General features: G+C 59.6%; 1 protein-coding gene across 1 annotated transcript; it reads right to left on the bottom strand.

Moving 5' to 3' along the window:
• Positions 1–8,913: 8,913 nt before the first annotated feature.
• MYL7 (myosin light chain 7) lies at positions 8,914–11,357 on the bottom strand. Its single transcript, XM_080664123.1, has 7 exons — positions 11,138–11,357; positions 10,812–10,925; positions 10,406–10,481; positions 10,081–10,185; positions 9,699–9,777; positions 9,507–9,555; positions 8,914–9,074 (listed from the first exon to the last, which is right to left on the bottom strand). Exons 1-7 carry the CDS (start codon positions 11,138–11,140, stop codon positions 8,973–8,975), a joined length of 528 nt encoding a protein of 175 aa, XP_080520249.1. The 5' UTR covers positions 11,141–11,357; the 3' UTR covers positions 8,914–8,972.
• Positions 11,358–11,953: the final 596 nt, after the last annotated feature.

The following is an 11,953-nucleotide window of genomic DNA, read 5'->3' as shown; positions in this document are numbered from 1 at the left end:
AAATAGGTTTTCAATATCTTGCTCTCTCTCTTCTTCTGGCACCCCCAAAATTCAGATGTTGGTACGCTTAAAGTTGTCCCAGAGGCTCTTTACACTATCTTCATATTTTTGGATTCTTTTTTCTTTTTGTTTTTCTGGTTGGGTGTTTTTTGTTTCCTCATATTTCAGACCTTTGGTTTGATTCTTGGGGTACGTTGATCTACAGTTGGGTTTCTGTATATTCTTTATTTCAGACAGTGTATGCTTAATTTCTGACTGGTCCTTTTCCATTTTTTTGGCATTCTCATTAAGATCCTTAAAGGTCTCACTAAGTTCCTCAGCGGTTTTTAGAAGATTCTTGAATAACCTTATAAATGTGGTTCTGAACTCTATGTCATCCAGTAGTTTGCTTTCCTCCATTTCTTTCATTCGTGACATGTTTCTTTGTCTCCGCATTTTGCTGCTTCCCTGTGTTGATGGAGTGACTTTGTGTGGTAAGGCCAGTAGCTCAGCCTCCCCAATCACCTAAGGTGGACGCTCTTGGTACACCCCTTTGTGGGCTGAGTGCAAAGTCTTGGTGTAGTTAAGCCTTGATTGCTGTTGGTACACTGGGAGGAATTGACCTCCAGGCCAATTGGCTCTGAGGACCCACTGTGTCTATAATGGAAGAACTGCTGCGCTGGAGACACGCTTATGGTGCAGGACTTGTTTCAGTGGGGCTTTGGTGCTCACTGAGTCTGCCTCTTGAGTGTGTCACTTATGGATGTGAGGAGTTGAAATCTGGTGTCTCACACTGACCACTAGGTACACTGGCTTCTGGATCTCCAATGGGGTGCAGGTCAGCCACTGTCTGAGGCCACCCAGCAGGAGCTACAGTGAGAACTACAGTTTTCTCCTCTTTGCTTGGGGTTTGGAGGTTTTGGAGCTGTCTGACCCGAGCTGCAAGTTTGCTAGGTTAAGCTGTGATAGGGCAGGCCATTCATATGCTAAAGCCGCTGCTTGGAGCTTGGGTGGGTTTATAGGTTGTGCAGGGCGGGGTCTCAGGGCGTCACTAGGCTAGGGCGTGGCAAACAGCGATGGCTGCCAGTTAGCCGGCTCTGCGTCTCCAACCGCGTCCCCGCGTCCCGTGCCCCAGCGCAGTAAACAATTATTCCTGCGTGCAGCTCTGCAAGCAAGCCACCCTCACTTTCTGACCCGATGGCAGACAGTCCAGCTTCTCCCCGTAGGAGTTTGGGTCCCCCGCGTCTCCCCAGAAACTGGATTTCAGAGTAACCCTTTGGGTTGAAAAAAGCAACGCCTGCTGCCAGCCCGATTCGCGCGCCTCTGTACCTCAGCTTTTCAGCGCTTGTGCACGTCTCAATGCTCTTTTCTCTTTCCTTCTAGTTGTAGAACTTCCACTCAGCCAGCTTTCCCATGGTTCTGGGTGATAGACGTTGTGTCTTTTAGTTGTAGTTTTGAAATTGTTGTGCGAGGCAGCAGTTTAGGTGTTTACCTACGCCGCCATCTTGGATCCTCCTGAGCTCTCTGTTCTTGGCACGTCAATCCATCTACTCCCCAAATAAGCCTTAGACGATGAGGAAGCTGAGGCACAGAGAAGTCGCACAGCTGATACCAGCTGGACCCACCCAAGGCAGCCTGACTAACGTGGGGGTGCTGGGTTTCCCAGAGAACCGGGGTCCCCCAAGGTCAGCTGATCACCGCTCCGGTTTGCCAAGCTCCCCTGCAGACTGAATGAGCCTGCCTTAGGGGGCATGTGGGAGAGTGCCAGGTGAGCTTGTATTTTTGAATGAATGAGTATTTTTAGGGGAGCAGGCAGTGTGCTAAGTGTCTTAAGAGCGTTATGTCGAGTGGTGGCGGGAGAAGCGCTTCCGGTGGTAACCGAGGCACCACCTAACCGGTCCTGCAAGTGGCGCTGGCGGCGGCCCGCGGGGAGCGTCTGCGGCCGTGTCCGGAGAGCTCCCCCTAAACATCAACATCAGAGAGCCTCGATGGGACCAAAGCACTTCTGTGGGACGAGCCAACCATTTCTTCATGGTGACGGATCCCAGGAATCTCCTACTCACCAACGAGCGGCTGGGGAACGCCAGGAAAACCGTGCATGATTACAGGGGTTGTCCCTCCAGGTCTCACTGAAAAGGAACTGTGGAGAGCAAAGTACATCTATGACTCGGCTTTTCACCCCGACACGGAGGAAAGGTGGTTTTGATAGGACAGATGTCAGCGCAGGTCCCCGTGAACATGACCATCGCGGGCTGTACGATGACATTTTACAGGACCACGCCGGCGGTGCTGTGCTGTCAGTGGGTCAGGCAGTCCTTCAGTGCCGTGGTCAGCTACACCAACAGGAGCAGAGACGCCCCCTCACTGTCAAGGAGCTGGGAATGGCTTACGTGTCGGCGACAACTGGCGCTGTGGGACCGCTCTAGGACCCAACGCCTTGGCCAAGCACGTGTCTCCACTCACAGGACGCTCCGTGCCCTTTGCTGCCGTAGCCACTGCGAGCTGCGTTAATATCCCACTGATGCGGCAAAGGGAGCTCAAAGTGGGCATTCCCGTCACAGACGAAAACGGGACCCGTTGGGTGAGTCTGTACTGGCTGCGCCAAAAGCCATCGCCCACGTGGTCGCCTCCAGGGTTCTCACGGCCGCGCCCGGCATGGCCATCCCCCCGTTCACCATGAACACCCTGGAGAAGGAGGCCTTTCTGAAGAGGTTCCCGTGGATGAGTGCGCCCATTCAGGTCGGACTGGTTGGCTTCTGTTTGGTGTTTGCTACGCCTCCGTGCTGTGCCCTCTTTCCTCGGAACAGCTCCATGTCCGGGACAAGCCTGGAGGCCGAGCTGCAAGCCAGGCTGCGGGAGAGCCACCCTGCGCTGCGCCGCGTGTACCTCAACAAGGGACCGTGAGGCGGGAGGGCGCCTGCACAGCCCGCCGCTCGGACCTGGTGCGCCGGCCAGGGCGGCCTGACCCGCCTGGCTCCTCCCAGCACAGTGCCTCTCGGAGACCCACGTTAGCCTGTCGCGTCGGCTGCTCCGTCCAGCACAGCGCCGGGCGGGCCAGGCACCCCCGTGGCTCTCTCGCATCTGAGTCATGGGATAATTAACGGCAATGGCCTTCCTGTCGCTTTTATGGTCATTGTTTCCTCAAAGACAGCAGTCCAGCCCGCACCTGGAGTTTTCAAAAGCGCTGCTAGGCACAGAGTAGATGATCAGGAAACTGGTTATCCGTCAGTGCAGAGGGGATCAGGTAAAAAGCTGCATTTTCATCCCTCTGTCTCCGAGCTCGGCAGGGATCTGGAAAACACACAAGCTCCGATGCTAAGCTATAAACATGAGCCACAGGGTAAACCCTGAGTCATGGAACCGACACGCGTGGTGTGGCGTCCTGCTCTCCGGCTGCACACTCCTTGCTGCTGGACGTCTCTGGTCGACTCTTAAATGGCTTCTGTTTTATGTTCTTACGAAAATGTTATACTTGTTGGCTTGATATTCAGTTACTTACATCAAACGCTCAGATCACTGACACGTGCGAACGTCCGTGCAGGAAGTGTGTTCGGTCCTGGTGCTGGGTGACGGGACATTCGGGGGGTCCGTGCGGCGGATTTTAGGAGCGAGAGCGCAGGTCCAGCCCCTGCGGGTCTTGTCCTGTCCTTGTTGATCTCATGGGCTTCCGGAAGGATTCGGACATCGTGTGTGTGAATCGGCGGCTAAATGATTTTACTTGAAGGTTATGTACTGCGTCCGCCCTGTTTGAAAATGAGGCTCCGTGGACCACGGTTTACGTCCCTCTGGTAGTTTCACATTTACCATAGTTCATGCAGCAGAGACTGTGTTGCCAGTCCGTCCGTGTTCACAGGTGTAGGCAAGGCGGTGTGCCCTGGCGTGTATCGATTCCCCTGTAACTCAGAGACGGGTCAGTGGAAGAAACGTGGGACCAGTGCTGGCGGATCTTCTCCTGGCCGTGTGCTGGGCCACGGGACGGCTGAATTCCCCATGAGGAGCAGGGTGTGCCTCGTGTGTGTTCTCTCTTCTCCGCGGGCTGGACGGGCTGCTCTGAGCCTTCCTTTACGCCTCCAAAACGTTCTCCGTTTTTCTGTCTTACACCCTTTGAAGCAAGAGGTTCCCACCACAAAAAAAAAAAAAAAAAAAAGCATTATGTCATTGGGTCTTACCGCAGCCCAGTGGGCAGGTACTATGACCATTTCTGTTTTACAGAATGATTCATGGTGACACGTGGCACAGCCAGGAAGCGGGCCCAGTGCCGGCACGGAGCTGAGCAACCCCTCCCGGGAACTCTGCCACGTGGCCTGTAGGGTGCTGGGGGCCGGGGGAGGGCAGGGACCGATGAGTGGTGCCCCCGCTGCGGGGGGGCTAACACCACGCCTCCCTCGCCCCCTCTCCGTGCTGTGGGCAGGGATGGAAAGTCCGAGCGAGCGCTGCCTTTCCCAGTCTCCTGGCCGCCGTGTGCGGTGTGAGATCAGAGCTGGCAGGGACTTAGGAGCATCTGGCAGGACCAGGGGTCTGGGCTTCTGAGAAGGAGGCTGTGTAATCACAGGGAGGGGCGCAGCTGGCTGCCCTTCCGCCGTCTCTCTCGTGTCCTGGAACAGGGGATGCAGCCCGGACCGCTTAACCACCAGACCGAGCCCAGCAACTGCTGACTTCTTATTTCATAGCAAACACGTGGACCCCGTTTGCTTTCTCCGCTTTGGGTTTTCTGAACGCGGGACCACGATGTTCTTAAATGAAATATGTAGGTATGGACGAAACCGGTTTGGCTCAGTGGATAGAGCGTCGGCCTGCGGACTGAAGGGTCCCGGGTTCGATTCCGGTCAGGGGCATGTACCTTGGTTGCGGGCACATCCCCAGTGGGAGGTGTGCAGGAGGCAGCTGATCGATGTTTCTCTCTCATCGATGTTTCTAGCTCTCTATCCCTCTCCCTTCCTCTCTGTGAAATATCAGTAAAATATATTTAAAAAAAAAAGAAATATGTAGGTATGTACGTGGGCAGGGCTCCCAGGGGGCTTCAGAGCAATGCACCCCTCAGAATTAGTGCGAGGGTGGGGGTCTTCCGTGGTGCTCCGCCTGTGCTTTATTTTCCAGTGTTTCATTGTGGTAAAGTGTAAGAGTGTGAGAGTTCCCACTTTACAAGGATGCAGCCCTGAAGGAACACGGCCAGGAGGGCTGGCCCTTCCCCTCTCTGTCCCTGGTCTTGGGCCAGTGCCTCTGTCCCCACAGACCTGCCACCTCTCCTCTGTGTCCCTCTGGGAGCAGTGACCACCCCAGACAGGGGCCCCACCTCTCAAGGCTGCCACTGCTTGACCCTGTAGGTGTTTTGGGGAGGGGGATCCGGGCAGGGGGTTGGCTGTGGCAGTTGAGAAGGGGGAGCAGGGTGCTTGGCAGGTCCTGGGAGAAGGAGAGTGGGTGTTGCTGACGCCAGCGCGGGCAGGCAGGGCTGATAAGGTTCTATTTTGGAGCCAAGTGGCTCTCACGTCATCAGCTTGTCCCTGTGGGGATGCCCCACAGACAGCAGGAGGGCCGGTGGGAGGTCAGAGCTGTTTCAGCTCCTGGGGGGCAGAGCGGCATTGAAGGACAAAGATGGTGGAGAGGGAAGGGACAGATGGGAGGGCAGCTGGCAGAGGGAGTCCCGTCCCCAAGGCTGCAGCCACCCCCTCCTTCCCTTTCCTCTGTGCTGGCTCCTGGGGGGCAGGGCGCGTGGGCAGACTCCAGGAGTCTAGATCCCTGGCACCCCTCATCACTCACCAGGCGGCTCTGTACTAGGGGACACAGCACCCTCCCGTGCCGAGGTTTCCCCTCCCCACTCCCCTGGTGGTGCGCCCACAGCCTGTGGCTCCAGGGGCTTTGCCACCTCAGGGTGGGCGAAAGTCTTCCAGCTGCACCCCATCTATCTGAATGTCCCTCGTTTGCACATTCAGTCAGAAAAATGGAGCCAAGTGCTGTGGCAGCCCTGCCTGTGGCTGTGCCTGGTCCCGAGCTAAGTCAGTGTCCAGGGGGACTCTGGGCGGGGTGGGGAGTACCTGTCCAGTGGGCGACTCAACACCATACCTGGAGGCTCAGGGAGACCCAGCTGCTGTCAACTTCCAGCCCAGCTTCTCCTTCACAGAGGAGGCAGCCGAGTCGCAGCGAGGGAGCCGGCATCCTTCAAGCTCACTGATGCACAGGGAGTGGTCTGACCTGCAGGCAGCTCCACGTCTGTGAGGGCCTCCCCCAGCTCACGCTCTTCTGCATTTCCACACCCTGTCCTCTGACCAGAGCGACCAGGAGTGTCTGCACGGCTCCCAGCAAAGGCAGGGGAGTGGGTTTGACCTATTACTTACTAGTCTCTCCTGCATTGCTGCTGAGTATAATCCAGCCAAGTGCCTGCACTGCCATCTCTGGGGCCCTCCCACCCAAGCTGGGGATTTGGCCTGAGCCCGTGTGGGGGCCAGTCTGCACTCAGGGTAAGCTGTGCGGGGCGGGGTGGGGGGGTGAGGTGAGGTGTGGGAACAGGACAGCCGCCAGGAGGAGGATGCAGATCACAGACTCCTGCCAGGATGCAGCTTAAGAGCCCGTCTTCACCTTGGTCAGCATAGTTAACACGTCTAAAGAAAGAAGGTACATCCTGCCAGAGGTGGGGCGGGGGCAGGGCAGGGACCGGGGCCCTGGCTGGGGGCTGAGGGGTTTCAGGATAAAATCTGAAAATACCACACACGGGGGCCGGACACTCACTGACTGTGAGGCCGCTGAGCCAGGCCCCTGGGGCGCGGCTGAGGCTCCGGTGGGAGGTAACTCTAGGCCTCGCTGTGAACAACACAGACAGCCTTTCCACAGAAGTAACGGGAAGGAAGACCGGTTTATTGTTAATGAGCATTCAGCTGGACCGGGTGCTCCTCACAGCGATGGGGAGGAATCAGGAGCATCCACCGGCCGTGCTCAGGAGACGCCCCACAGACCTGCCTGCTCCCATCCTCTCCCCTGGGCTGGCTCACGGCCTTAACCGGGAGGACACCTCTTCTCACACCTTTGCCCCTGGCAGTGGGCTGGGCCGAGTCAGGCTCCTACCTCCCAAGGGACTGGAGCTGGGCCTGACCTTCAGAGCGATGGCCCAGCCCCTGGGCGCTGTCTTGGGCTGTAAAACTTGTAAGAGGCTCATTGAGCTTTTAGACAGTTCGCACAAGAAGGGGTGGGAAAGACCCTGGGATTACAGGTTTCCTACAGGCACTGCCCCGAGAAAGGGGCTCCCCCCTTTTGCACCAGGAGGGTTAACCTTTTCCTATTTCGGGCACCTCTGGCGGCACAGCAGGCCTGCCCCGCTGCAGCGCGTCCTGAGGCCTGTTTCCTGGGCCCCCTGAGCTTCTTCACGTCCAGCAGCCCCAAGTGAGGCTGTGCTGCTGCTGGGGACTCCAGGGTCTGCAGGGGGTGGGGGGTGGGCAGGGTTTGGGTTGGAGCCTGGGACGGACGTGGTCCTCTGCAAACCCTTGGACTGAATGTGAGCCCCTGCAGAGGAGGCGGCAGGGGCCAGGAGCCCACAGGAGCTGGGCACGGGCATCCTGGACACAGTCCCAGGGAGGCCACAGGCTGGGACACCTGCTCAGGGGCCCTAGGGGAGTGTGGGGTGGGGAGGGGGTCTCTGGACCAAGACTTTTGTGATCACTGATGAGCAAGAGTCAGCTAACTTCCAAACTCCAGGGTCAGCGAGTAACTGAAATGGCCAGGTCCCAGACAACTGGGCACCTCTCGGGGCAGCCACTTCGAAGATCCACCAGCTAGCTTCCACGTGACGGGCAGGCCCTGCAGTGTCCTCTCGGACTCAGGAGGCCAGGATCAAGGCTCACTGCTCCTCCGACTCCCTCTCCCCGAGACTCCCAATCAAAGAACCCCAGCGTTTAAACTGATGTGGATTGACGGGGTGGGTGGGGGGTTGAAGGGGAGAATCACTGCTCTGTCCAACCTGATGGGAAAGGATGGTTGGTGTTGTCCCCCGTTGTAGCTTTTCTGTTTCTTTAATAAATGGGATGAGAGGGAAAACAACACAAAAACGGCACCTCCCCCCACAAAAATGCTTGCCCTCCAGGATGGGGGTGAGTCAGTCAGCCATGCTGGGTGAGGGGGTCTTGGGGGGCAGGAGGCCGGCTCCGCTGTCCTTGTCCAGACCAGGACTCTGTGCCCACTCTGGCCAGGCCCCCCTCCCCCTCCCTCCCCTCCCCCATGGGCACTCAGGGGTCCTTGCTCTCCAGCACCCAGATGGGACAGGTGAGGTGGGCGATGGTACACTGCAGGCCTCTGCGGAGAACCCCTCCCTCTGCAGCCACCTGACCCTTAACCCTGAGCCTGCAGCCAGGCCCCAGCAATCCCCCTGCAGGTCCTCCGCGGTCATGGCGCCTCGCCTGCACTTCCGAGTAAAATCTGGTTGTGTTTTCAAATGGGTTTCTCAGGGCCTTTCACACGGCCCAGCACCCCACACACGTGTGCAGACATGGGGCTGTGTGCTCCGTGGTCCCAGGAGGGCAGAGCCGGTGGAACTGCTGAGTCGGTGGGCTCGGGGCCCAGGGCAGGGGTGGGGAACCTTTCCTCCGCCAAGGGCCATGTGGTATTTATAACATCATTCAAGGGCCGTACAGAGTTACCCACTTAAAAATTAGGTGGCTGCTTTTGGTCAAACATTTAATAACTCCCCCTGATGCCTTGGCAGAGCCAGACCAGATGATTTCGTGGGCCTTATGCAGGCTGGACGTTCCCCACTCTCTCAGGCCTCAGTGTCCCCATCTGTAAACTGGGCGGGCAGTGTGGGAAGAACTGAGGGGCTGGTGGTCCCTGCATCTGGCCCTCAGCTTCCCTTGCGCACGTGCGCGTGCACACACACACACACACACACGCACGCGCACACACACACACACACACACACACACCCCTATCACAGAGAGGCCACCACACAGGGCTCCTTGGAAATGGCGTTTATTGGGGTGCCGGAGCATGGCCCTGAGTCTCGTGCAGCCTCATCACTCCTCTTTCTCGTCCCCGTGGGTGATGATGTAGCACAGGGACTTGTAGTCGATGTCCCCCGCCACGTCCACGGGCGTCAGGGCGAACATCTGCTCCACCTGGAGGGGGCAGTGAGAGGCCCAGCCGGCAAGGGAGGAGGGCATGCCTTGGTCCTCCGCCTTGTCGGGCCCAAACCCAAACTGGAGCTAACATTTCCTGTTGTCTGACTTTGGGCAGCCTGGGGAGAGGCGGGCCCCTAAGGGGCCATGGGTCAAAGAGTCCCCTTTGGCCCCAGACACCCCTCTCTGTGCCACCTCCACCCCCAGTGAGCCCCCCTCCAGACACTACAGGTGCCCCCCCTCAGCCCCCACATGCTGGGCTCTCCTGGCCTGGCACACCCTCTCCCTGTGGACTACACCATCTTCACCCGCAGGGTCTCAACAGGGATGGCACCTCCTCCGGAGAGCTGGGCTCCAGGGCCAGGAGGCAGGCACCCTGGAGGCTCCCCGGTGCCCCTGGGGTGATCCCCACGAAGGAGCCAGCGTCCTCACCTCGGCCTGAGAGAACTTGTCTGCCTGGGTCAGGAGCAGCTGCTTGAACCTGGGGGAGTGAGGAGCAGTGGGAGCCTGGGGTGGCCGCACAGGTCCAGGATGAAGGCCCCGTGGTCCAGAGAGCAGAGAGGGCTTCCGATAAGGGCGGTCCCCTCCAGGGGCCTCCCCACAGCCTGGCCAGCTCCCACTTACTCGTCCTTGTTCACCACGCCCTTGCCACTGGGGTCGAACATTCGGAAGGCGCTCAGGATGGCTTCCTCGGGGTCTGTTCCTGGGAGGCAGAGGGCCAGGTGAGCACCCATGGGCCAGCCTCCAGGTTCACCCAGGAGGAACCCAGGGTGCAGGAAGCCCTTCACACCCCAGAAGAGGTGGGAAGGTGTTTCCGGTTATAAAGTGTCCCTGAGGTCCAGATAGGCCAAGATGGAAGTCCTAAGGTGGACAGGTCTGGAGGGAGATTGGGATCTGGGAGCGGAGACTGAAGACACGTTGGGTCTGGATGGAGTTTGGGTGGGGTCCAGGCGGGATGGGGGGGTTCAAGCTCACTGCCCTCTGGGATCCCGACCGGCCGGCTCACCATTGAGCTTCTCTCCGAAGAGCGTGAGGAAGACGGTGAAATTGATAGGGCCCTTCCCCTCCTGCAGCATGGCATCCAGCTCCTCTTCCGGGACGCTCACCTTCCCTGGGGGGGGGGGGGGGGGCGGGACGCGCAGAGGTGGACACAGGGACCCAGGTGTCCCCAGCAAGGCTCAGGCTGCCCTCCCATCCTTCCCAGCCAGGGGAGACTCAGAGGCAGCTGTGGGTGGGGGAGGTGGGGAGTGAAGGGAGGAGGAGGCCTGTCCCCCCTCAGCAGGCTCCCAGGGTGAGCAGGGGGGCTCATGGGTGGGAGTGGGAGTGCTCACCCAGCTGGGAATAAGTCTCCCGAAGGTCCGACTTGCAGATGATGCCGTCACGGTTCTGGTCGATGCAGCTGAAGGCCTAGGGTGGGGGCCACAGTCTCCAGGTGGGAGCAGCCCCCACCCCAGTGAGGGGGACAGTGAGGGCGTGAGGGGGGAAGTGAGAGAGTGAGGGGGGCAGTAAGAGAGTGAGGGGGCGTGAGGGGGGCAGTGAGGGGGGCAGTGAGGGAGTGAGGGGGCAGTGAGGGAGGGGGGCAGTGAGGGCGTGAGGGGGGCAGTAAGAGAGTGAGGGGGCAGTGAGGGCGTGAGGGGGGCAGTGAGGGCGTGCTGGGTATGGGAAGAGCAGGGCGAGGGGCCAGGACCACCTCCAGGGAAGGGGTGCGGGGGCAGGTGTCGGGGGCGGGCCGCTCACCTCCTTGAACTCCTGGATCTGGGCCTGCTCGAACATGGAAAAGACGTTGGAAGAGCCTCGTTGGGCCTGCTTGGTGGCCGCGGCCTTGCCCCGGGTCCCCGCCTTCCTGCTGGCCTGCAACAGTGTGGGTGGGGAGGGGTCCTCTCCAGGGCTCCCCCAAGATGCCCCCGTGCGCACCCCAGTGCATTCCCAGGAGAGCCGGGGTCAGGGTCCTCTCCCCACCCCTGGAAGCACAGGCGAGACAGGCACAGGAGTCGCTGCCCTGCTCTCCCACCCCAAGGACAGCCCCAGGGTGCCACGGCCCTGGCCCCCACCCTGGCCCTCACCATCCTCTCCTGGTGGCAGCCTGGTGGCCGAGGGGCCCACAGCCTCCCTTATGTCTCAGCCTTATCACCTGCAGCACCAAATAAGGAGAGGAGGAGAGGACAGACCCAAACTTGGCAGCCGCTGCCTGGGCTGGGGGAGGACAGGGCCCCAGATTCCAGCCACATTCCAGTGACCCTCAGGCCCCTGACATGTAACACCCGGGTGTCCACCATCCGGGAGGCGCGGGCTCAGGCCTCCTGAGAGCAGAGAGCAGAGCAGGCTCTTGGCTGTCACCACTCACGGTGCTCATGGGCCCGCCACCTCCATCTGACTATCCCTCCTGTCATCCAGCCCAGACCTGCCCAGTCCAAGAGGACAGTGGGGGAGGGGAGGCGGCCTGGGCCTGGGCCTGGGCCTGGAGGGCGGTGGTGGTCTCTGGCCAGGACCCCCAGGGACTCCCAGAGGCCTTGGTGCTGAAGCTTGGCCCTGGCCTCCTGGCTGTGACCCCAAACAGAACCTGCATGTGAGGCTTTCGGAGCAGGAGCATGACCTGGACCCCAAACAGTCACTTGCCCCCCACCACCCCCCACCATGAAAGTGGGTCATGAGCCCCAGATGCGGGCTCAACCGCTGAGAGAGGGAGGGGCCGGGGCAAAGAAGGCATGGGAAGCAGGAGACCTGGAGCAGGAGTGGCCCTGCTGCCCCCTGCTGGATGGGGCGAGGCATGCAGGCGGCCTCTCCCCCGCTTTTGTAGAACAAGGAAATATTAGGACACCTTCTTCCCACCCCTGAAACGAAAGTCACACAGAGCACTTGAAAAACCAATACCATGCCCT

Source organism: Plecotus auritus (genome assembly GCF_963455305.1).
Source record: "Plecotus auritus genome assembly, chromosome: 4".
Taxonomy (NCBI): domain Eukaryota; kingdom Metazoa; phylum Chordata; class Mammalia; order Chiroptera; family Vespertilionidae; genus Plecotus; species Plecotus auritus.
The sequence above is the reverse complement of the archived record's forward strand: the minus strand, read 5'-3'. Positions and strand labels throughout refer to the sequence as shown.

Excerpts from the sequence above, each read along its gene's own strand:
- MYL7 (XM_080664123.1), bottom strand. Across the intron at positions 10,482-10,811 it reads AGATCCAGGAGTTCAAGGAG|GCCTTCAGCTGCATCGACCA; the intron begins GTGAGCGGCCCG and ends CCCCCACCCTAG. Across the intron at positions 9,075-9,506 it reads ACAAGTTCTCTCAGGCCGAG|GTGGAGCAGATGTTCGCCCT; the intron begins GTGAGGACGCTG and ends TGCCCCCTCCAG.